At 36.9% G+C, this 26705-nt stretch overlaps 1 protein-coding gene across 1 annotated transcript in view; it reads left to right on the top strand.

Moving 5' to 3' along the window:
- SAMSN1 (SAM domain, SH3 domain and nuclear localization signals 1) overlaps positions 1 to 26705 on the top strand; it is a 109427-nt gene that overhangs the window by 27170 nt on the left and 55552 nt on the right. The window contains exon 5 of the mRNA XM_060010472.1: positions 1198 to 1550. Coding sequence (XP_059866455.1) covers positions 1198 to 1550 — 353 coding nt within the window. The remainder of the gene's footprint in view (positions 1 to 1197; positions 1551 to 26705) is intronic.

The raw sequence follows: 26705 nt of genomic DNA on the forward strand, positions 1-26705 counted from the left end.
GAGGAAGAGTAAGAGAAAGCTATGGGTAAAGCTCAACAAGAAAATAAGGGTCAACATTGTCCACTGTTCCCATTCCTTGGCCATAGAAAACAGTATGATTCAGTTTTGATGTGAGTGCAGCTAATTGGCAGATCGTGACATGCAACTTTGATTTTCATTTATTTACAAGAATGAGCTATTAATCGTAATCTTTTGTTTATACCAGCTAAGCATTTGAACTTAAATAGATTCGACCATATGGCACAATTTACTAAGGGTAATATATGTTTCTATTTTCTATAAATGTTTTATATACTAACAGAAATTTCATCAGACCCTACACTACATGCAAATATAGGTCTCACTAATCAACTTTATAGGACCAAAGATTGTACCTTTTCCTTTTGTTTTCTCAGTCTTGTTCTTACTTTTCCAAAATATTTCACCATGAGACATACCACATGAATAAATCCCTTTGCAGATTGATACTAAAATAGAGAATTTTAGGATACCAAAAGAATTTCCAAAAATCTCTACTGAGATTTCATTCTTTTAAGTAAGGCAAAGATTTGATGTGCTTCTTTATGATACTCTCTTATACACATGACCTCAAACATTAAAAATATTTAAGAATAGAAACATACCATATCATGCTTATAACATGTGGAGAATTTTTTTTAATTTGTATTTTTTCTACAGTGTCTTTCAGTACACTATTTGCATGTGGCTTCCAGTCATTCCAGTCAAACTGGCTTTAATCATTATATATACCTTCAAAAAATTTTAGGTAAATCTGTTTTTACAAAACCAGTCACTTAATATATCAAAGATTTACCCTTTAAAGAAATGCTATTGTAGGGCTTCCCTGGTGGTGCAGTGGTTGAGTCCGCCTGCCGATGCAGGGGACACGGGTTTGTGCCCCGGTCTGGGAAGACCCCACATGCCGCGGAGTGGCTGGGCCCCTGAGCCATGGCCGCTGAGCCTGCGCGTCCAGAGCCTGTGCTCCGCAACGGGAGAGGCCACAGCAGTGAGAGGCCCGCGTACAGCAAAAAAAAAAAAAAAAAAGAAATGCTATTGTAAAACTATTTTGTAAAATTATATGACTTCCTGGTTTAGCCTGTGATGTTCATTCATTTCTATTATATAAAGGGAATTATAATAGTCATAATTTCTACATGTGAAAAATTATCAGACCTCTTATTTTTCTTTACCATTCAGAAGATGAAGATGAAACATTGATTTCCTGTATGAAAGTAGCCAAATCCCAAGAAAAGAGAGTTAATAATGTTAGTACAAGGAGGAAGGAAGAAATGGAGATTAGATTGGATTCTATTTCTGCATCACTGGTTAGACCCAGTACTTCAACTGGATGCAGCTTGGCCAAAATATTATCCCCCAGTGGAGGTGAAGTTCAGATGTGGAAAAGCTGGAAGCCTTTCCCAGAAAACCCGCTGTGGACATATGTTGATTTCCAAATTGACCGGGTTGAACCCTGGGACAACTGTTTCCACTGCACTCACCACCCACATCTCAAGTCTTCTTGTACAGATATGGATCTCCCACACTCATGGGTAAGTTTGTAAACTACGGAAATGTATCATCTTATCTGGTTGTTTGTACTAGCTGGAAAGAAACAGATAACAAACGTACTATTCAGTCAAATTTATGAGTCTCTGGAAAGTTACCAGAGCTAGAGCTGTCTTTCCAAAAAGCAATGCAGCTCTTGTGACTTCTGCTATCATGTTACTATTAGACATGTTCCTTGTGTTTGAATAAACTACTGCATAATATTTTCCAGGGATTTCTTTTTAACTAAAGGAAGACAATGAATGTTGATTCAGATCAAGAAGATGTGCGTTGAATTGTCTAAATTATTGCTGTTGTCTTGCAGTTTCACTGACAAATAATAGCTAATTTAAATGAGCATTTTCTTTGTGCATGCTATTCTTCTAAGCACTTCACATGTATCATTTCATTTAAATTTCACAACAACCCTATAATGTAGGAAGTGTTATTCTACTATTAATTCCTTCCTATTTTACAACTGAGAAAAATGAGGTACAAAAAAGTAACAGGTACAACGTCACAGATCTAATAAGAAATGGAGCCAAGATCTAGAAACTAGACTAGGGATCCTGATTTAAGCTAATACATTATAGTGTTTTCCATATACTAAGCTAGGTCATAAGGCTATATGGTGCAAGAGAAAGAGTATGGATTTGGAGTTAGACAAATCTGGGCTTGAATCCAACCTCTGCTATTTGTTTAGCTTGGGCAAATTATTGAACTTTTTAGTTTCAATTTTCTCAATAGTAAAATGGAAATAGTAATATTAAACTCATGAGGTAATTGACAAACTAAAATTAACTAACACAAATATTCTAAGATTTAAAAGTGTCTAATTTTTTTCAACTTGAACATAAGTTACTTATCTGCCTGGTATATTATTGTTTCCTTTAAAAACATTACCCTATCCCTTCAGACTCAGATCAAATGCTTTGTCCTCTAGAAAGCCTTCCTGGGTCATGCCAGACAGGAAGTTCCTTCCTTTGAACTTCTAGATCACTTAAGGGCATTATTCTTTCATTGTATAGGCATCAAATATATATTGGTGTCGCTGTGTGCCAGTACAATATTAGATTGGGGACGCAGAGCTAAACAACACATGCACTGCTCCTGTCTTCATGGAGCTTACCACACTCCACACCGTAGTGGGATGAGTTGGACGTTAGTTTATTTGCTATAAGTAATTCATCTTTGTATCCACCATCGTCTCTAGAATATTATAGGCACTCAATAAATATTTGAGTAAAATTTGCTGACTAAATGAATGGAGTTTTAGAAACCAATGGACTTTGTTACCATAGATCTAGATAAAACTTTTCTTCTCATTCTTCTAACTGGCCCTATATTAATACAATCGTACATAAACTCAGTTATTATGTGTGTGTGAGTGTTTGTGAATGCGTGTATTGATTTTGGTATATATACATAGTAATGTTTTTCTTTTTTATTTAGGTAGTTTTGCCTATTTTAGTACATAGCTAAAATGATTAAGTAAGGAGTTTTTATCTGCAGAAGGTCAAACATATCTGCAGAGTGCTCAGAATTTCAGATGATAGTGTTCAGCATTTGTGAACAGGAAAACCTCAGTGGATTTGGAGAGAAGGTTCAAGAACATGTTAGAGTTAAATTGGTTTGGTAAACTTAATGAGACCCCTTGCACTCAGGGATTTGAGACATAGAGTGAAAGAAGTTGGATGAGTGCAAATTATTATTTTTATATTCTACACATATATGCTATAATAATAGCAAGTAAAAAATCTAGTTTCATTTTAGCATAGCTGGTATTTTTTTTCTGTAGTAATTACAAGGCTATTATTTGGGTTATACTTTAACTGTCATTCTAGGCAAGATACAGAAGGCAGATAGTGTTGAGGGAAAAGTCTTCTCAAATGAGTGTTACTTACTATCAATGACAGATAGTCAGCAGTGACATTTTTGCAATTTTATAGGGTAAAAGTGTGACCAGATTTTTTTCTAAATGTACCTACATATACAGATACATTGGAGCTGGGCCTAAACCCCACATTTTTGGGGAAATAAAACCAATCCACGAATTAGTTTCTCGATGTCAGAAATTTCAGCAATAGTGGATTGCAGTGTTTTTGATCCCATCATTAAATCAGAGTTTTGAGGTGGCCTGAAGGTGACTTGTCTTCCAGACAGTCCTTATTCACCCAGGTACACCTCCCTGCTAGCCCACTTCAGGCTCACGCTCTCAAAGCTTGTTCTTATAGAGCTGGGTGTAATGCCAACGCTGACATCACTAGCAAAGTGAGATTGGGCAAACTCCTTACCCTCTTTAATGCGCAAATTCCAATTCTGTATTGGTTTCAGACCCTACTCATCTCTTTTCCTCCAAGTGATTCTTTGCATACTGAAAATACCCATTTGTAAAACAAGGTTATCGAGGTCTGCTGTGCAAAGGCTGTTGGGAAGATTAAATGAAATCACGTCAGGACTCAGTTGATAGTAGGTAATATTTATACCTAAATCAAAGGGTCAAGAGGCTTGAACTGGGCTTGGAAAGGAGCAACATTTTACTCAGTTGAGATACCATAAACAAATTGAATCCAGACAGGGAAATGTATTATTTGTGAAGGACTCTTCACAGAAGTCAACGAGGGGAGAATGAGACACACATAGATGTTTAACATGCAGTTTAGTTGTGTATAAGGTCTATGGGATCTGAGGAGTGGGGAGAGATATGTGATTACAGACTTGATTTAAATTGAGAAAGGCAAAAGATGAGATTTATGAAAGTGTAAATTCCACAAGAGAGATGTGAAAGGAAAAACTACTTAGGGTTGTCGATCTTTTCTAACATCCAAGATGAGTGGTGTTGAGAATTTCAGATGCATCTTAAGAAAGGTAATAGTGGAGGTAACCAAAAATAATATTTGTAGCCAAGTGTTTACAATCAACTTACAAGGAGAGTGATTGAAGTGTATTTATGAAATCCTGCGTGCTGAGAACTTGAAACATCATAACAAAAAAGAAGAAAGTGAGCCACAGACTTAGTTGGGAATAAGGGCAAGAAAGAATAAATTTGTGTGTTGCAAAGGAGATGAGGTCTTCCTTTAAGGTAATATTAAAAGAGTAGCTAATATATTTTTCAAAATCTTGGATACTTTTTTCAGATTTATAAGAAGAATAAATAGTTTATCAGATTAAGAAATGGAAGTAATCTTGACATGAAAAAGGGGAATAAATATCCCTTTTTCCCTTCAAATGTCTAAAATGTTCCAGAATCTATTTTATAAAAATAGTGTGATATATTTAAAAATGATAGTAACAAAATCTCTTTCAGAAAGAAGGAAAGTCAAAGGCCTGAAAGAACAAAACAGAGACCCATGTACAGAAGAATTCAAATGCAGCATAGATAGAAAAATTATAATAATGAGAAACCAAATTACATAAAAGTCAAAGAAAAATGAGTGAAGTTTATATACCAAATCTCAAGGTGAGAAAATAAACAAAGCTCTACTTAAAGCATCTTAAAATGCATAAGAAGAGGATGATAAGAGTGGAGCTGAAAGGTCTTATTGGAGTATTATGTGAACCCATCAAAATTGCATCAAAAGAGAAAGTATGGAGAATGGAAGATTTTTTTACAGAACTGTTTCAGTGAGAGGAACAGGATGTGTGCTAAAGTTAACCAAGAAATAAAGGAACAAAGATTTTACAGTTAACCTTTCCATTCAAATGGGAGTAGTGGATGTTCTAATTATTGACATAGAAAAATGTTCTTGGGTCCTACAGCCCCACTGCTAAGTGGTTTCAGAGTTTTAATACTGTCCCCCCAAAACTACTGATCTATGGGAGAGAGATGACAAAACCAGGATAAGCTATTTGTGCCTATCTTCTACTTTGTCTTTCTATTCTCAACCTTGGCAATCTCTCCCAGTATCTCTGACACTAGTCTAGTCTACTTCCTTCAATCAACATGACATGTCATTACCAGATTAATTTACTTGACTAATCTACTTGATAAATGCTACCTGAATAATGATTCTGAAGCTCAGAATCATTAGTGTTACTAGTGCTGCCGCTCCCCTTACAAACTTTTAAGCATCTCCCCAACATTGACAGGTTCAAAAGCAAACTCATTCACCTATTCTGCCTTCTAACTAGATTCTCACCAGTCTCTTTCACACACACACTCTGCTATAAGCACAGTGATACCATCCTTTTGCCAAACACAATGATTTGTTTCCCATCTTCGTAGCTTTGTTTATACTGTTTTCTCATTTAGAACTTCCTTTCTTCTCTACCTGTTTGATGAATAGTATGGAAGGTTAAAAATACATATGGATGAGTAAGTATTCATGTGGTACACTTTGAAGAAAAAAATGTGTGAAAAGGAATGAGGATGAGAGGACCAGTAAAAAGAGAGTAAGGAGGCACGTGGTTTAGAAAAAATGCAAAATTAATTTCATAGGCTCTATTATCATTTTCTTTGTACATTAGTGATGTTAGATTCCTGACAAAAGTCTCTGTGTCCCACTGATGGGCATATTTTTACTGGCCCAGTGAATAACACATACCAAGAAGACTGTTCCCACATCCACGCAGAGGAAGACAGGCTATGAACCATCAATGCCTGATTCCTCATAGTTTAACGCCCTTGTATGCAACTCTAACAGCAAAAGCTATTTGTTAGAACAGCTTTAAACTTGTATCTGCTTACCTTGGAATTACGGCAGTATGGAAAGAGAACAGGTTTTAATGAATGGATCTGGACAACCTGTGAAAAGGAAGGCAGAGTAAATGATAATCTGGACTGAGAAATGCAGAAGGAAAAATAGGAAAATGTGATAGAAAAATACCAAAAGATATTTATACTTATTACAATCTGCACGGAAATTAATTAACTTGAGAATCAAGATTCTAAAAATAATTTAAGGTCCTAAATGAACAAGAACAAATAATTAATTATGAGTATTTTACATGACAAATTTTTAATTATAGCCAATGATATTTGATGGAAGGAAAATTAACATTTACCCAAGAGAAGAATTTGAAAAATGGGAGATGCTGCAACAGCTTATTCATTCATTCATTTATTCATTCATCCATTTATTCACTCATTAGCAAACTCATGTCAAGTGCCTCCTAAGCCTCTTAGGCTATGAATATGTATGTGGGAGGAAGAATCTACCGTTTCATATTTATAATGAGAGTTTATGGGGTCTTATGAAAAAAGGTAAAAAGGAAAAACAAATAATCACAATCCTCAATATAAAAATTCACTAAGATGGGAAACATATTGTGATACTTGTATATAAAATAATCCTGGAGAAGATCTGGCCAGATGTGCAAACACATTTACATTAAAAAAGAGAAGTTGGGCTTCCCTGGTGGCGCAGGGGTTAAGAATCTGCCTGTCAGTGCAGGGGACATGGGTTTGAGCCCTGGTCCAGGAAGATCCCACATGCCACCCAGCAACTAAGCCCATTCACCACAACTACTGAGCCCGCGCGCCTAGAGCCCGTGCTCCGCAACAAACAGTAGCCCCCACTCACTGCAACTAGAGAAAGCCCACGCACAGCAACAAAAACCCAACACAGCCAAAAATAAATAAAATAAATTAATTTTAAAAAATTAAAAATTTAAAAAAATTAAAAAAGAAGTTATGGAAGAAACATTTAAATTATGAGACCTTATAATAATGCAAGATATCAGATTTATGGAAATTATTTAGGTTGAGTTTGATGAGAGTAATTTGGAAATGTTTATGAAATGTTTAAATGTATTTTTCTAATAAAATCTTGTATAATAAATATAAAGATAAAATGAGAAAATGTAATTGCTCTGTAAGTGTGAAGTCTTATTCTAGAAGTCCAGGATAACTAGAGATATTTTTAAATTAGACTTTTGAAGCAGGACAATGTAGAATGCAAACGAATCAAATTATTTGGGCTAATGTTCGGCTTTTCCCAGTTACACAAACCTCATGAATATAAGTGAAAATAACAGACCCGTGGTCTAGTTCTAGAACTATTATAGAAACCAAGAATCCCTCTTTTTCATGAATTGCCCTAAGAGTTTTGTCCCACTTCTCTCTTTGTTTTGTTGTTGTTTTTTCTCTGTGCTTATTTACGCAAGTGCATCAAATTAAGGAGAAAGTTGAATTGGTACTCCCCAAATAAACTCTTTCTAAAGTCTTCATAAAATATTTGTAATTTAGAATAGCTCTTGTGATAATGATATAGGACCCATGATAATCAATTATAACTACATTTTGGCTTCTACAAGAAAGTTGAAATTTGCTTCTTTGGATTCTCAGATAGACAAAGGAGGACAACGAATGTCAATCTGAAGGGGACCCAGTTATGCTCATTGAACATGGGAGACCTCAAGTGCCTCCTTACTGAGAACCTAACTCTTTTGCGTGGTTCAGAAGAATGAAGCAAATCACTAATACTGGACATTGGCCTTTGGGAAGAGAGAGGCCTAAATGTTAGAACATTTTATATAATGAGCCTTGGAGAATGCCCCAAGTATTGGTAGAATTTCTTCTGTGGCAGAGAAGCAAGCTCAAAATTCAAATATTGCTAAGCAAGCTAAAGACAAAGTCATATTTTGAGTGTGCAGCATAGTGTGTCAGAAGCCATGTTACACATCAAAGGAGCACAGGTTGGAGCCAGGAGAGCCAGTTGTGAGCTCAACTCTGTCACTTACTGGGATCTCTCTGGGTCAGGATGCTTAATCTCCATGGCCTGCTACCTCCTCATCTTTAGAAAGAGGGAGAGCTATCAATGATATTTAAGACTCCTTTTTATCTTCAGTATTTGGGCTATGAGGGTACACCAAGGAAGATAAGACCTATGTGCAGAAAGAGATTAGTACATAAAGATTTTCTTTCAGCTTTTTCAAAGCAGCTCTCTTCTCACTTTTCAGGTGCCCATTGTTGACCTGGTTTCTTTCTTTTTTTTTTTTTTTTACATAAGCTATTTTAGGTTTGGATTTTTATTTTTTATTCTTTTTCCTGACCAACTACATTTCCTCTGTCCTGGCTACTTCCTCATGTTCTGAACCAGCAACTATGTATGTGAATACAGACTTCACCTGGGATACAGCCAGGTTCTCCTGACCATGAAAACTTCTTCATGAACCAAAATGTCTATATTTCCATTCTCAGGAACTAAGAAGGTTTCTGCCACTCAAGAAGAACTATTTTTTTAAATCCTTTTGAATGCCATCTCAGAGGACAAAACCTTGTTTTGACAAATGGGCGGGTGAAGTTTAAATAGAATTGTAGAGGGTGGCAGAAGAGCAGGGGCCATGCAGTGTGAAGAGTGCTGGGCTGGAGTGAAACATCCTCTTCTGCCACCATCACCCATCTCTCTCTCTTGCTCCCTCTCTCTCTCTCTCTCTCTCTCTCTCTCTCTCACACACACACACACACACACACACACACACACACTAGGTGGCACCTTTGAGATCTTGTCCTGATCATGCAGACATGTCAATACAATGACGATCATAATCTCCATTGAGTTAGCAGTTGACTATATTTCAGGTGCTTTTATATATGCTATCTTTGTGTTATGATTCAGTTAGGTGGTATTATTATTCCCATTTTAATGGTAAAAGAGATTAAATAATTTATGTAATGTAACAGTAGGTTGCAGGACTAGATTTTAAACCCAAATCAGTAAGAGTCCAACGTTTTCCTGCAAAGAGCATGACTTCGTAACTTTCGAGATTAGGCTAGTAATGTATCTACACTTTCTCATCTGTGAAAAATGAAGACGTTAGTTCCCAACTTTCAGTATAAAATGAAATGATGCATTTGAAAGTGCCAATTCAAGATAGGGGCTTAATCACTTAATAAATAGAGTCCCTGCCTTTGAGATGCAATATAACTTTTCCCACATTTCATTTTATACTGGCGCTGTGAACTAGGCAAAACATCACTGCCATCTTACAGATGGAGAAATTGAGGCGCATGAAGGTTAAGTGAATTACCTGAGGTCCCACAGCAGATGATGGCAGAGGTGGTACTGAACATAAACCTCCTAACTCTCAGTCCAGACCTTTCCTATCACAAAGTTATCTTTAAATAGTTCAGCAGAAAGAAAAATAAACATGGTGGCAAAGAGGAGCTGTACATGGTGGAAACTAAGAGTAGTGGAGCCGAAGAAGCCTAGACTTGAACTGTAGCCTCACTGCTTACTGTCTGTGTGATTCCTAAGTTACTTGAATTCTTTGAGTTTCAGTTTCTTATCTATATAGGCATAATGAAGATTTCATTGTGGAGTTCTTGTAAAAATTGGATGCAAAATGTTTAACTATACCTGACACACAGTTGGAACGTAATGAAGAAGAGCTACTATTTCTAGTGATGATTAGTACTATTTAATTACAAGTTTTAATTATGTGTTTATAATTATTTACCTTTCATGCAGTGAAAAACAGCATTATGTCTACGATACGTCAGGTATTTCTCTGGGCTGTGGGACCACAAAGATGTCACACCTGACGTCAGAGTCTCACCATCAATAATTCTCAGCAATTTTGTATCATATGAGATAATGTTGTAGTAAATGTACATTTACTAATTTTCACTAATTTTTAAAATGTATAAGTATAGTTTGCCCAATTTTCTCCCTATAGATAAGAAAGCCAGAACTGCCTAGTTTGGGTAGGGTGAGACCCCGCTTATAGCTTCTCGGAGGTGCCCTGGTGACCCCACGCTTGTGAATCTCTGAGACATGCAGACAAAAAGAAGCTGGGGTTCAGAGTACACGTACTGGGCTCCCCATTGCCCTTTTCTGACTTTCCAAATTATCAACGTATCAGCAGTGTCTTACATATGTAAAACAATTTTAGCTTTTTAAAACTCCTTTCATATATTTTGTCATAGCCATATCACATATGCAGGTCATGGCATTTTATTTTAGAGTCAGAAGATAACTCTCAAGCATAACACACCTTTTTCATAAGAGAATGAAAAATGAAGGAAAGAAATTCATGTCCCCTTGCCTTCCTATGAAATTGTAAAGCAACTGGTTGAATTCACCCTTAAAGCCCTTATGAATATTCAGTGTAAGATCTTTATGCATCTCATGGTTCCCAGCTATTAAACACAACCACACTGATGAATAATTAGATTAGAAATATGGCCTTTTTGCAGTTCACCTCAAGCCCAACCCAAACTGAAGCCCACATCTCACCCACTGAAAAGGATTTTTAGCCAGGGTGCAAAATGGATTAAAGTCAGGAACTCATTTATTTATTCACTCAACAATTTGTTTTGAAGTATTTGCATTGTTCCAGGTGAGGAAGATACAATGTTGAGCAGAACAAACACTGCCAGCCTCATAGTCCAATCAGAAACAAAAATAGAAATAACCACACAAATAAAAATGAAATGGTAACTTTGATGAGAGCTATGAGAGCCACGTGGCTCTATGGAAGCCTATATAGGTAGATTTGATCCAGCTGAGGAGTCAGGATACACTTTCAGGGGTGATGATGATTGAGCTCAAATCTGATGTAAAAAGCAGGAGTTAACTAGCCAAAAGGAGGGAGGATGAGAGTCAGCATGGCGGGGAGAGAGAGCAAGAAGTTGTGGCACAGGTAAGTACAGATGCGGTACAAGAAAAGCAAGGAGATGAGGCACAAGGGAGGATCAGACCACTTACGGCCTCATAGGTTATGCTAAATTTTGTTGTTCATCTCCTAAAACAAGGGGGAGCTATGCAAGAAGTGTTTTAAGCTAATGGCTTGTGTTTTTTGTTTGTTTGTTTCTTGTTTAGATGCTTAAGTTTTTATTTTGAGAAGAGTGCTTTCCATACAGTGATGAAAACAGATTGGAAGAGAAAAATAGATGCAAGATGATGGTGACTTGAACGGTAGTGGTAGAAAAAGAAGAGACGAACAGTTCTCAGGCTCGTAGACTTAGGTCCCCAGTATACACATTTCTCCAAAGGAAAGAAATGTCAGTTTTGAAAGCCATCTTTGGTCATGCAAACCAAAAAGCCCCTTTCACTTTAGGACATGTGGTCACAGATGACGACGGAGAAGTGATACAGTGACATGACTGTACATTCCAAATCTGTCCTTTCATTTTTAAAACTTAGAAGCTCATAGCCACCACAATGGCTTAACGGAATCATTACCAATGGATAAGGAAATTTCATCCATTTGCCCCCTCTGACTCCACTTGGACATAGGCCATGGTTTCTACAAAGAGTGGCTTGGAGCCATGCAAGGTTTCAAGGGAAATTGGCCTTTCAGAGGGGCATAGGAATAGATAATGCATATTGCCACCATAAAAATCTCTAATGAATATTAAGGGTGGCTTTCATTTGTGGTGATTGAAATGAACCCATAAATTCTCTCTCTAAGGTGTGGGAACTTTTTTCCTCCCTGTGGAGAGATTTAATGGATTTGTGGCATTCTGGATGATTTGGCAAGAAATCAGAGGTACCTACGCAGTCACCCACAAAGGGAACTTAGTTTCTTGCATGGGATAGTCACCACCACAAAACATTTTCTGTAAGAACCCAGAATGATTGATGCAACCCACCGTAAGTCATGACAAGTTGTCAATTGAAAAACTAGAAAAAGAAGTGGTTAAAGACACCACAGCAGCTTTGAAAACAAATTTGACTTTTAGAGAAGGGTTATTTCCTTTTGGAAAAAAGTTAGACCTGCCACCTGCAAGAAATTTAGATCAGTTGTTTGTGGCGAGGGCCATCATATTTTGAGGCCACTGAGACCTCCTACTGCTCTCTCTGGAGTAGATTAAACTGTTCCCACACAGTGATAAATATATCACAAAGAGCCATAACAGGAATACAGTAAGTTGTAGCAGTTAATGGTGCAATTTCCAGTTAAAACAATATTCTTAGGGTTTCGTTCGCCAGTCCCCATTTTATGTGTGCTATTTTTTGATAAGTTAATTTTTCAACATTTGCAGAATCAATATCTTTCAAAGCTTTATAAAGAGTGAAAAGAATTAGAGGAAAGAGTTCTGGGGATCTTTGCAAGCTGTGTGGGCCTGGGTTAGCAGAACACACTCTGAAAAGTGCAAAAATAATCTGTGAAAACAGCAGATAAAGATTCGTATTAAAAATATCATCAGCTCTAAATTTTCTGTACACATGGAAAGAAAATGGGGAAATAACCCAAAGCAGCAATTACCCAAAGAGCATTCAGATTTTACGATGGAAAGTGGCAGAGAATCTCTATTCAGAGCAAATAACTTTTTAATGCTCTTTAATGCTAGACTTTCAATTATTGAAGTAAAAAGGTAACTTTATTCTGTTGGAGGAGTGTATTCCTTTGTGGAATAAATCTATGATCCTACTTTTTTATCCCATGAGTTAAGGCATTATGAAAGAAATTAACCCAAATGTCCTGCATTCTATTTATATGAAGGATTTATGACTGTAATTTAAGATACCAGATTCCTTTCTGACATGGGATAACAAAGCTTGGTTCAGTGGGGAAATTTTTCTGAGCGTAGACTGGCTTCTCGATTAGGATTCCCTCGGATGGGAAACTTCTTCGTTGGTGAAGATTCTGAGTTGGAGGATAAGCCAGATGGTATAGGTTGTGATTTCTTCAGCTGTAAAACAAATAGGTAAGACTAGGTAACCACTAAGATCTCGTCCAGGATAAATATTCATGAATCAACTTTGTGAAGGAATAAATAGCAGTTGTGAATTATATTAAGCCATCATCTAGGGAATAGGACCTGATTCCCATGAAAATATTCCCAAACTCAGAGCCTTATATTTTAATATGTAAAATGGTGAACACCTTTTAATTTATTTTTATCCAGTTTTAAAATAAATAGGCAGGAGGAAATGTGTAGTGCTCTTCTAACTTGATGTCTTGCCATTGCATGCTTACTAGAACTCAATGCTGCTTGGATGTGAAAACTTGATATACTTCTATTTAGGAGTGGGACTTAGGGAACTCATTCTAGATGAGAATTAGAGGGTTTGGAAGCCTGAAGATTTGAAGGAGAGAAAAGACATTGAAAGAAAGAATCACAGTATGTCTGATGATTCCAAATAAAACAATCTGCCTTAAAATCTGGCTAGAGTATTATGTTTTAAAACTATTTCTCTGTGTGTGGTTTCATGAACCAACCACATCGGAATCACCTACGGTATTTGTTACCAAGGTCTGCCCACTCCAGATTACTGAATCAGAATTTCTAGGATGAACATTCTTTGACAAACTCTTCAGATGATATTTTTATGTTCACCAAAGTTTGAGAATCATCTCTGCATAGAAGAAAAGAATTCCCTGATTTTTCAATTTCACCTTCACCAATCCAGGAAGTCTTTTTGAGAAGCTCTCATATGTATATCACTTTCAGAAGTTATTTAATCTCATAAACACGACAATCCCAAAAAGTAGATAATTCAATTTTCCAAATGAGGTAATAGGCCTCAGAAGGTTGAGGAAGTTGCCCAAGCCCTGTTACAGGGCCAAGCTGGGATTTTAAAGTCTTCCAAGTCCCATACCTAGAAGATAGTCAAGTCACTTTAGGGATCTCACACTGAGAACACAACAAAGGAATGCACTGGGCAGCCGTTGGGAATTCTCAGTGCTAAAGACTCCTGTGATCAGCCTATATGGAAGTGTACAGAGCCCTTAGTGGGTGCCACTGATATTTCCCCAGAAATAGTTTTGTGCTTTCCAAACTGATTGGTTTAAACTCCTATCAGAGAGTGTTTGGGACTTTTGGTAAATCACAGAGTAGAAAAACCCCTGGACAGAGGGTATAACAAATGACCAGGCCAATTATGTATCTTCCAGGTTTTACAAAATGCTTTTGAATATAAATAGCTCTTATGATAATACTTATTTTTTTAAGTCACTTTCTAAATAGAATGTGATTTTCTTAACTGGGTCATTGTTGTTTTCTTTTGAGCTTAATATCCAAGCTGGGTAAAAACCATTCACCTTACTCATTGGTGAAACTTTCCCCAATTTATGGGTGACTTTCATTTTTTATGCTCCCATTTCTCAACTGTCTCTTCTGCCAACTCCTTAATACAGATGTTTTAGTGGATTGCCTTCCTATTGTTCTAGTGGCATGGAACTCTCTGCCAACATTCCTCTATGACCTAAGGCCCTTAACACAGTGTTCTACCCGATTGCTGAGGAACAAAAATCATTCCCTCTGTCAGAGAGTCAAAGAAAATGTCCAATTTTGCTAATTACAGAGCCCATTTACTTTAGTAAGAGTTTCCAATATCATTTGGTCATGATCATTAAATCCTGAGATGTTTGAACCAAGTTGATAGGTTTGAATGGGATCTTGAGGTGGTATGTGTGTGTGTGTGTGTGTGTGTGTGTGTGTGTGTGTGTGTGTGTGTGTGTTTCTTTGCATCATATAACACTAACATAACTCAAAAAGAAATATGTGAAAAAGGTTTCATTTGATTCACCATAGCCAACCTTCCTCTGCCTTCATCTTTATTCTAAACCAACTTTTAAGTGGCATTATATGGTGGTAGCCATATATAATGCAATATGTATTTTTTCTTAATGTTCCTTTAAATGTCAGAATAGGTTTGGGAAATAAAAATCATTGGTGTGAAATGGTAACAAAGCTGATACTTTTGAAATATGTATGTTAAAAGGCTTTTTGAAATTGAATGCTTAGGTTCTGTAGTGTGCTTTTCCTGACAGTCTGTAACCCTTGGATATCCTTATTCACCGCAATTAGTAAATTTGATGCCTGTATTTATTATGCATTAATTCAGTTCAGATGGAAGTGGGAAAGAGTCTCCCTTGAATAAAATACAGCTGAATTTAAATTCAGCCAAAGGAACCACAGCCCAAATGTGGTTACTGCCAAAGAGTTGTCAAGCAACATTCTGGTCTTTGTATCCAGGCAAATTGTTAGAAGAGTGAGCTTATGTCTTTACCAGTAACAGAACTAACTAGAAATTCAGTCTGCGTGTATGGAATTGGAAGTGAATAAACTGTGATATGTCCCTGTTCTTTCCACTGTCTAGATTTCTGCCCTCTCTCCACCCCACTGGCAAATGTACATTAGCTTTCCTTTTAAAGCAAAACCTATCAATCTCCAACATTTAGTAAACGCTAGCATCCACAGAATATTTTTGCATTTTTCGTATGGCTAGCATTGTACTCACCATGACGTTTAGAAGTTTATGCAACACAGTATAAGGGGAAGGCCATTAGACTTTAAAGGAAGAAATCCTGAGTTTAAATTTGGAATCCATGGCATACACAATCACATTACTGTCTGAGTCCCAGTTGTTTCTTCGGTGTAGCGGGAAAAATATAGCCTTTCTCCCAGACTTATCATTAAGATGGTAAGAGATGTTTTATGTAAAGGTGCTTAGCTCCCTGCCTGGCATATTAATGGTGACCAAGAACCCCAGGAACCAAAGTTAAAAGGAAACAAATACATTTTTAGAAAGTTGTATCTCAAGACCAGGGTGGTAATTATAGATGCAGGTGTAAATGAAGAATTTTGTTGAGTTCATTGACCTACTTTTGAACTTTACTACTGACTCTCAACTTTTCAGTATTGCTCCCAGAGTAAATGTTAACTTTATCAACAGAGGATGAATCGTTGAAATATTTTCAGTACATTTTCCAGGACTTCTATATGGTATACAGAAATCAAAATGTGTTTTCTTCTCAGCTTTACATGTTCTGTGGTGTGTCCCTTTTGTTTTTCTCCCTATCACCTCCGCTCAATTTCGGTTACCTCCTCAGTCCTTTTTCCATTCTTTCAAAGCCTGCATGCTGTCTGGTAAGTATGTGTTTGCTACAACTTCTCCTACTGGGTTGATTTTGAGTTACCCTTCTCTGCCCTCAATTTCCTTCTCTGACTGCTCCTGAAATATACTCCTTTGGGGCCTTAGGAGGAAGTGACAGTGTAGTGAGGCCTTGGAAAAGAACTACAAAATAGAGAGTGAGAAAAGGGACTAGAGCAGAAGAAGGGGAGGTGGCCCATTCTCTAGCTACAAAACCAAGGTTTATATGTATAGCTGACTGCTAAAGAAATGAGTGGGGTTGCTTTTGGCTTGCTGTGTTCTTCCTTAATTTGTTTGTGAGTTTTATTCTACATGAAAGGTTTGGCTGTGTAGTATCGTGAAGTCAGCCCTGAGATCAATTCTTGGCCATTTGTTACCTTTCTGACTTTAGGTGAGGTAGCTGTTTTGTGCCTCAGTTTCTTCTTTGTAAAACGGGAGATAATAACACTTTATACGTTGTTAAGAGGATTGAGATGTAATGCTCTACAGCAGCGTTATCAATAAATGTTTGTTCATTTTCCTCTTCCAAAACTCTATCTTCTTCTTGTCTCATTCTATACTTTAATAACAAACTAGACTGAATATATGAGTATGCAAAATGTTGGCTTTTAAACTCTAAACTGTATCCATATAACTCTTCTTTCAAGTCAATATTTTCTCTCTTAGATGATCTGATCTGAAATCAATTGCATGGGTTCAGAACTAGTCATCTTCTTCTTTCTAAAGTGCAAATAATATATGCAAAGTGGCAATTTTTAAAATGAAGATAATTTCCAATGCTAGGCAACACAGTAGGAAGTAAAATATGGTGTTTGGAAGAAGGAATGAAAAAAATGAATGAATGCCAGTGGGTATGTATACTTAACTCAGCCTCCCATGTGGACATAGGGTATTTTGGGTTTACTTTTTGCTACCACTCTGAATTGTGCCCGTATTACTGGTTCAGTCTTTTCCTATTTAGGTAGTTCTACCGCTATGGGTGCTGATACATGTGTCAATCACAGAGAGACAAGGCACTCCTCTATCAATATCCATGTTCACAACTGCTCCCAAATATTTTATATCTGTTCTTTCCTGTTTTGCAGGGTAAGAAACTGTCATACAATACCATTTAAGGCCTCCAACCTCTCTAAAATGTCATTTTGTAGGAACAACTAATCGAAAACCCCTGTTGTTTGTGTACCCATGGCTTAATAAGTGGGGAGGAAGGTCACATGACAATAGTTGCGCACTACATTTTCATGACAAATGAGAAATGAAGAGGCCAGTGCTGTCCTTAGATCCAGTACTGCCCTTAGCTGTTTCCTTAAATCAACATTCTTCTTCTCTCTCAGCCTTAACTTTCCCAAGTGAATTTTATGATTTTACATGTGTCCAAGACATCTGAATATTAACTTGTGTTCACAGGTTTTTCATGTTTATTTAGAGTCTTAATAATCTCACTGATTTTTAAATGTATTGTACTCTGTGCTTCATGTTTTTAAAAACGGAAGTGACATTAAATTGTTTCTTCAATATAATACAATTAGAAACATAATTTACATTTTGGGTTATGTCATATAATTAATATTTTTGTAACATTGTCAGTTATGGTATTCAGTAAATGAGATGAAAGATATATGGAGATGTGTTTTATATTCATTAAATTATTTACTCATATATGCAAGTATGACATGTTGTGTCTCAGGAGGTTGAAAACAGCTAAATAGTATGTAGCCTTAGAAGTGTAAGTGTCATAGGTTTGAATACCACCTACTTCAATTGGAGAAAAGTCATTTTCTTGCATCAAAGCTGCCAGTTATCACAGTTCATGATATTTCTAGGAAATACCCTTAACAGAAATAACAGCTGTAGTCTAGTTTCCTTAGTATTGATCTTAGTGATAGTGTGTTTCTTAACAAATTTTTTACGTGTACAGGAATAGACATTTCAAGATGTGGATATAAACCAGATTCTGCAACTAAGATAAAGAGCAAAGGAAACAATTTTGGGAACCTAAATGGCTTGCTACTGGAAAATTAATTTTATTCATTTCAGGGTTCTAAGATTTTTTAACTGAATTTTTAAATCAGTATCAAAATACCAATATCAACATCATTTCAAATGTCCATATTATTGTATTAGTACTGTCAGTCTTCATTGTGACATTTCCATCACTAAATAAAGTGATCTGGTAGGACTGAATTTCAAAGTATGCCCTTTTCTTTATCCAGGTAACGTTATGCAGACAGGAGAGCTCTAATATAATGTTTTGGGCCAAACTGAGAGAAGTAGAAGGGTGATCCTTTTTGTTTGTTTCGTAGGTGAGGAGGTACTGAGGAACTATATTGGTCAATAAGCTTCGGAAATGTTGCAGATTCTCTCCATTCCCCATCTCTAATCTGTGCTCCACATTTCAGCCAGAACCCATTCTGTAACACACAAATCTGGTCACGTTGCTCTCTTGCTTCAGGAGTTTCCAACCCATATAAATTATGATCCCATTACATTCAAATCTACACTATTTAACGTGTTGTATCAGTTTCCTAAGGCTACCATGATAAAGTACGCACCCTGGGTAGCTTAAAACAACAGATATTTATTATCTCACAGTTCTGGAGGTTAGAAGTCCAAAATCAAGGTGTTGACAGGGCCATGATGTCTCAGAAGCCTTTACAGAAGGATTTTTCCTTTTTTCTTCCAGCTTCTGGTAGCTCCAGGTTTTCCATGGCCTGTGGCAGCATAACTCCAATTTGTGCTTCCATCTTCACATGGCTATCCTCTCCCTGTGAGTTTCTATGTAGACTTTCCTTTGTGCATGTGTGTGTCCAAATTCCCTCTTCTTTTAAGGACACCTGTCATGTTAGATTAAGTGGTCACTTTAATCAAAGATGACCTCAATTGAACTAATTATGTCTGAAACAACCCTATTTCCAAATAAGGTCACATTCTGAAGTACTGGGGGTTAGAACCTCAACATAGCTTTTTGGAGGGATACGATTCAACCCATAACACATGGCCTCCAAATCCTTCATAGTCTGGCCTTAAGCCACCTGCCAGACCCATCATCCGTCTTTCTCCTCATTTCCCACACCCACTTGCTGTGGGGAATTACTCCTCACTCCCAGACCATACCAAACACTCTCATGCCTCTTGCCCTCATATACTCTTCTTGCTGGAATCCCCTTGCATTTCCCCTTGTCTGCCTGGTAAATTCCTGTTTAGCTCATTATTATGTCAAGTACTCCTGAGAGTTTTACTTCCTTAGTAAAATTTTTCCTTATTTCTTCAGACAAATTAACAATGTGCCCTCTATGCTTTCCCTGCTCATATACCCTGGGTTGATACAAAACACATTATGTTGAATTGTCACTCTATTGGTCTGTCTTCTCACTAAACTGTAAACTCTTAGATGGCAGTGCCCATGCCTCTCCATCTTTGGAAACCTGGTAGACTGCCAGGCCCACAGTAGACATTCAAGACATATTTGTTAAACAAATAAGATAGGGCCCCACGTCCATATCTTGGAATACAACGAGAATGATGAGAAGAGTCGAGAAGTAATATTTTACACCTGTGGGGCATTCAAGTCCCACTTAGTCTTCTCTGTGTTTGTTTGCTAGAGGGCTTTTGCCAAATCTGTCTCTCCAGGGCAAAACAGTGTGTCACAGGAAAGGCGTTAAAGCATATTAAGGGTTGCTACACTCATGATGGCCAGAGGTGTGATGGCTTAAAGACTAGCAACAGATTTCTACAGTTTCCAAATTGGTACCATCTCCAGGTGGATTGTATTCACCTGCTGATTGTCAGCGGAGGAGATGACCTTTGCTGGCTGAAATAAAGAAGTTGGCTCTGCATGAACCATATGACATACTGACTGATTGTGCTAAGAGCTAGAAAAAAAAAAAATACACATTTTCCCCTAAGTATTTATCATCTTGTAAAGAAAGTTTATTTTCTCTTTCAAAGGAGAAGTGTTAGTTTTCTAAAGTGTCATCTCCACAACGATGAGTTAACAAGTTCAAGTCAAGCTTTAATATTTAGAGAATTATGGGGCCAGCATTTTAGTGGAGATGGGACCAATATAATTTCTTTCAATAAGAAAGAAGATATTTCACTCCAGTGAATGCTTTGCAGGAAAGATCCTAGGCTCAAAATTAGATGTCCTAGAATCAGGAGCCGAGTTGGTAGAAGAGGAAATTAGGTCTCCCATGTGCATAATAACATCAGGATAAACACTTTATTGGAAAGCTGTTATGGTAAAAACTTATGTTAAAAAATGTTCAGCCTTAAGAAAAAATGTGATATAAATCAATAATAGATCATACAGATGGCCAACAAACACATGAAAGGATGCTCAACATCACTCATCATTAGAGAAATACAAATCAAAACCACAATGAGGACTTCCCTGGTGGTGCAGTGGGTGAGAGTCCGCCTGCCAATGCAGGCGACACGGGTTCATGCCCCAGTCCGGGAAGATCCCACATGCCACAGAGCAGCTGGGCCCATGAGCCATGGCCGCTGAGCCTGTGCGTACGGAGCCTGTGCTCCACAATCGGAGAGGCCACAACAGTGAGAGGCCCACGTATCGCAAAAAAAAAAAACAAAACTAAACATAGAACTACCGTATGACACAGCAGTCCCACTACTGGGCATATACCCTGAGAAAACCATAATTCAAAAAGAGTCATGTACCAAAATCTTCATTGCAGCTCTATTTACAATAGCCAGGACATGGAAGAAACCTAAGTGTCCATCAACAGATGAATGGATAAAGAAGTTATGGCACATGTATACAATGGAATATTACTCAGCCATAAAAAGAAACGAAATTGAGTTATTTATAGTGAGGTGGATGGACCTAGAGTCTGTCATACAGAGTGAAGTAAGTCAGAAAGAGAAAAACAAATACCGTATGCTAACACATATATATGGTATCTAAAAAAAAAAAAAATGGTTTTGATGAACCTAGTGGCAGGACAGGAATAAAGACGCAGATGTAGAGAATGGACTTGAGGACATGGGGAGGTGGAAGGGGAAGCTGGGGCGCAGTGAGAGATTAGCATTGACATATATACACTACCAAATGTAAAATAGATAGCTAGCGGGAAGCAGCTGCATAGCACAGGGAGATCAGCTCAGTGCTTTGTGACCACCTAGAGGGGTGGGATAGGAAGGGTGGGAGGGAGACGCAAGAGGGAGGGGGATATATGTATACATATAGCTGATTCACTTTGTTATACAGCAGAAACTAACACAACATTGTAAAGCAATTATACTCCAATAAGGATGTTAAAAAAAATAATAGATCTTTATCTTCATTAGCAAGGTATGTTGACATATCTCACTGATTTCTCCATAAAAGAGAGTTTTTTGAAAGCGGTTTATAGTCTGTGTGTTTCAAAATTTTTGCAAGATTTTTTTCTGATAATGTCTAGTTAAACAGTTATTCTGCCTGCCATAATCCTTTCTGGTTTTGAGGGGTACTAATTCTGAGATTTCAATCCTGATACTTGTTAATCCAAAGAAATGGCCTAAACTGCACAAACCTATAGAGTTGAGTTATTCATCTATTCAACAAACACTTCCTGACCTCTCCCTGTGCCAGGCACTGTGCTAGTGCTAGCAATAGGGGTGGCCTCTACCTTCTAGGTAACCGAGACAAACAAACAAACAAATAAAAGCAGTTAAAAAAAAGGTCAAGCACCTACGTATATTTAGTTGGAGAAAGCCCTCTGTGGAGGTGACATGGAGGCCGATGCTTTAAGAATGACAAGGAGCCAGTCATGTGAAAGGGAAGGGAAGAGCACTTCAAACAAAAGAGAGGGCTTGACTAAAAGACCAAGACACAAAAGAACTGAACAGTGTCCAAGCACAGAGCGAAGACCAGCATGACTGGATCAGGGAAAGAAAGGAGAGTGGCCCACACAGGCAAAGGCCATAGATGTCCAGGCCTTCCTGGTCATGAGAAAGTACGGAGTTTGTTTTCAAAGTGCAATTACAAATCCACACTTAAATGCTTATCACCAAATCTAACTGAAAGCAGAACTGAAGTCTTCTGTAGAAATTTCCCCTGGTTGGTGGCTGAGGATAAACAGCATATTCAAATATCATTATAGCATGTGACAATGAGAGAACAGCAGGTTAAACTAGCCATGGCACATGTACCAGCATTGGAAACCAGAGGCTAGACGTGTTCCCAAGAAGTTGGGTCACACTGTGACCACAATGTAGAATGAAAATAGGACTTGAAAGCCTAGAAATCTAATGCTTTTCTACTATGTATTTGAAGGAGAGGGGATAAAACTAGCATTTGTTAAGATCTTCTATGTATCAGGAATTTTATATATATTGTCTGATTTAATCCCAACAATAATCACACGAGGAAATACTGTTTTCCCCTTTTACCAATGAGGCAATTGAAAGTTGGAGAGGTCAAATGTTGGGCCCAAGTTTATATAGTTTGACTGAACTCAAACCTATGTCAGTCTTCCAAAGTCCACACACTCTCATCACATCACAGGGCCTCCAGAGAAGGGTGACATGAGGAAAAGCAGACCCCAAGCCAGGCTTGCTCAGCAGACGACTAGTAACCAGAGCGTGTAACTGCTGCAGTGGCTGCTTTGAGGGTCTAGAATCCCATGCCCTTGAAAATAAAACAGGGAATCCTATTTCCTTCCAAATAGATGTTAGGTTTCAATTAATCAGTTAGTTTTCTTAGGCTGCTGGACACGGATGTTAACTTGGCTATTTGATTCACCACACTACTTGATTGACAAAGAAAAAACAGATTTTCCTTTCTCACAAGTATAGCTGCAAAAGTTATGGAAAGTTTTCATATTCGAGAAGAAAATAGAATTGAATTATGGGTAACATACTTGTAAAATCCTGTAAATGATCACTTGATTTCTCCCTTCCCAGAAATGACAAATACAAATGCTTTAAAATTAGAATGCAGAAGAATTCTCAAGAAGAAGGCTTCTGAGGACCTGTGTCTTGCTGTGGTTTCACACTTTATGTGGAAACCTCAGTCTGTATGTGTTGGGTTGGGGTGGGCAATGTCTACCTATTTATATCATACGTGGTCTCCTAAGAAGTTCTTCCATTACTCTTTGTATTAAAAGGTAAAGATGGAATTCCATATAAATGAACACATATATACATGCATATATACACATGTATACATACATATAAATACATATATATGCATACATATGATTTAAGTGTATGTATGTATGACACTGTGAAATTTGATTTTGCTGTATACAGTTTTACATTAAAAGCCTTCACTACAATCATATTCTATTCATTTCTTTTGTAATTAAACTGATATGCAATTAAAGTATTCCATCTTAATTACAAAGTTGAAGGGATGAAGGTCCCATAAGGGGTTTTGATTAAGTAATAGGCTATACAGTTACTATCTCTTACAGCTTTAGCATAGTTTCAAATGTTAAGGTATGAAAAATAATCTGGTCACTCTTGAATCTGCTATAAATTTTTCCAATGAGTGAAGGTAGAAAGGAAATAGAAATAATTTTGTACTTCCTGTGTAAGAATAACTTCCTGAGGAAGCTCATATATATCTCACCAGGAGTATTTTATTAATACATTTTTCTTCAACAGGTAAAGAGAGGAAATCATGGTCTATTGATCAGCGTAGTCTACCTTCCTCTTGTGCTTCTGGGGAAAGAAGTACGAATTAAGCAGGGGATTTTTTATGGCTTTAGAAGTATTTTAAAGCCGACATTTTTTAATGGAATGAAAGATTTTTTAAATTCTATACTGCTTTACAATTTCCAAAAGTTTCACACACTCATTGCTCCTCTCCCTGCTGGTAACCACTAGTTTGTTCTCTATATCTGTGAGTCTGTTTCTTTTTTGTTTTATTGACTAATCTGTTGTATTTTTTAGATTCCACTTATAAGTGATATCATGCAGTATTTGTCTTCCTCTGTCTGACTTGTTTCACTTAACATAATGTGCTCCAAGTCCATCCTTGTTGCTGCAATTGGCAAAATTTCATTCTTTTTTATGGCTGAGTAGTATCCCATTGGGTATACATAGCATATTGTCTTTATCCATTCATCTGTTGATGGACACTTAGGTTACTTCTATACCTTGGCAATTGTAAATAATGTTGCTCTGAACATTGGGGTGCATGTATCTTTTCAAATAAGTGTTTTTGTTTTTTTCAGATACATACCCAGGAGTGGGATTGCTGGGTCATATGGTGGTTCTAGTCTTAGTTTTTTGAGAAACCTCCATACAGTTTTCCACAGAGGCTGCACCAGTTTATATTCCCACCAGCAGTGTATGAGTGTTCCCTTTTCTCAACATCCTCTCCAATATTTGTTATTTGTGTTCTTTTTAATGATGATAGCCATTCTGACAGGTGTGAGGTGATATCTCATTGTAGTTTTGATTTGCACTTCCCTGATGATTAGTGAAGTTGAGCATTTTTCATGTGCCTGTTGGCTATCTATATTTCCTCTTGGGAAAAATGTCTATTCAGTTCTTCTGCCCATTTTTTTAACTGGGTAGTTTGGGTTTTTTGATGTTTTTTGATGTTGAGTTGTATGAGCTGTTTATATATGTTGGATATTAACCCTTTATCAGTCATATCATTTTCAAATAGCTTCTCCCATTCAGGTTGTGTTTTTGTTTTGTTGAGGATTTCCTTTGCTATGCAAAAGCTTTTAAGTTTAATTAGGTCCCATTTGTTTACTTTTGCTTTTGTTTCCTTTACTCTAGGAGACAGACACCCCCCCCCCACCCCCAAATAATGCTGCAATTCATGTCAAAGATTGTTTTGCCTATGTTTTCCTCTAGGAGTTTGTAGTATCCAGTCTTACATTTAGGTCTTTAATCCATTTTGAGTTTATTTTTGTATATAGTATTAAAGAACGTTCTAATTTTGTTCTTTTACATGTAGCTGTCCAGTTTCCCCAGCACCACTTATTGAAGAGGCTGTCTTTTCTCCATTATATATTCTTGCCTCCTTTGTCATCGATTAACTGACCATAAGTGTATGGGTTTATTTTTGGGCTCTCTGTTCTGTTCCATTGATCTATGTGTCTGTTTTTGTGCCAGTACCATACTGTTTTGCTTACTGTAGCTTTATAATACAGTCTGAAGTCAGAGAGCATGATTCTTCCAGCTTCATTCTTCTTTCTCAAGATTGTTTTGGCTATTCGGGGTCTTTTGTGTTCCCATACAAATTTTTAAATTATTTGTTCTAGTCCTGTGAAAATACCATTGATGTTTTGATAGGAATTGTATTGAACCTATAGATTGTCTTTGGTAGTATGGTCGTTTTTAACAGTATTAATTCTTCCAATCCAAGAACATGGTATCTTTCCATCTGTTTTTGTCATCTTCAATTTCTTTCATCAGTGTCTTATAGTTTTCCAAGTATGGGTCTTTAACCTCCTTAGGTAGGTTTATTTGCAGGATTTTATCCTTTTTGATGCAATGGTAAATGGGATTGTTTCCTTAATTTCTCTTTCTGATAATTCATTGTTACTGTATAGAAATGCAACAGATTTCTGCATATTAATTTTGTATCCTACAACTTTACCAAATTCATTGATGAGCTCTAGCAGTTTTCTGGTGGTGTCTTTAGGATTTTCTATGTAAAGTATCAAGTCATCTGCAAAAAGAGACAGTTTTACTTCTTCCTTTACAATTTGGATTCCTTTTATTTCTTTTTCTTCTCTGACTGCTGGGGCTAGGACTTGCAAAACTATGTTGAATAAAAGTGGCAAGAGTGGACATCCTTGTCTTGTACCTGATCTTAGAGAAAAAAAACAAAGGATTTTAATTGTACATGTACTATGATCTGATAAAAATTAATTTAAAAATGTTTTTATGCAAAGTTAGTTCAATTTGTTCAGTCAGTATTGTACTATGAACAGAATTTCCTTTTAGCCTAATGAGGCATAGTTCAGGAGGTACTGGATTATATTCTTAGTTTAAAAATTACTTTGAAGATTTTTAATAAAAACATTTCTTATTGTTTTAGACTATCTATAAAGAATGAAAAGGCAAACTATTTTCACAGGATACTGTATTTCTGTGCTTGTGAGAAGAATCTGAAAATGTGGAGAGAACACAATTACTTAAATGTGAAAATGGATTTCTATTGAAAAGCTTCATATTTTTACCTGCTTTCTTCCTACTGTGTCATACCAGTAGCCATGTCCTATGTCAATCTTAAAAATTATAAGGTTGGAGTGGTAGTGATAGGGATCAGTTTTATGTAATTAGCTACATGCTTCATGTAATTAGGAGTTTAGCAAATAAGATAAAGAACACAAATGTTTTAAAGGGCAGAATTAAAGAAGAGAGTTGGAGGTGATAAAAATGTGAACAGTTGGCAAAGCTAGACTTTGCTTAAATGTAGCATAT

This window comes from Delphinus delphis, chromosome 4, assembly GCF_949987515.2.
Source record: "Delphinus delphis chromosome 4, mDelDel1.2, whole genome shotgun sequence".
Lineage (NCBI taxonomy): Eukaryota > Metazoa > Chordata > Mammalia > Artiodactyla > Delphinidae > Delphinus > Delphinus delphis.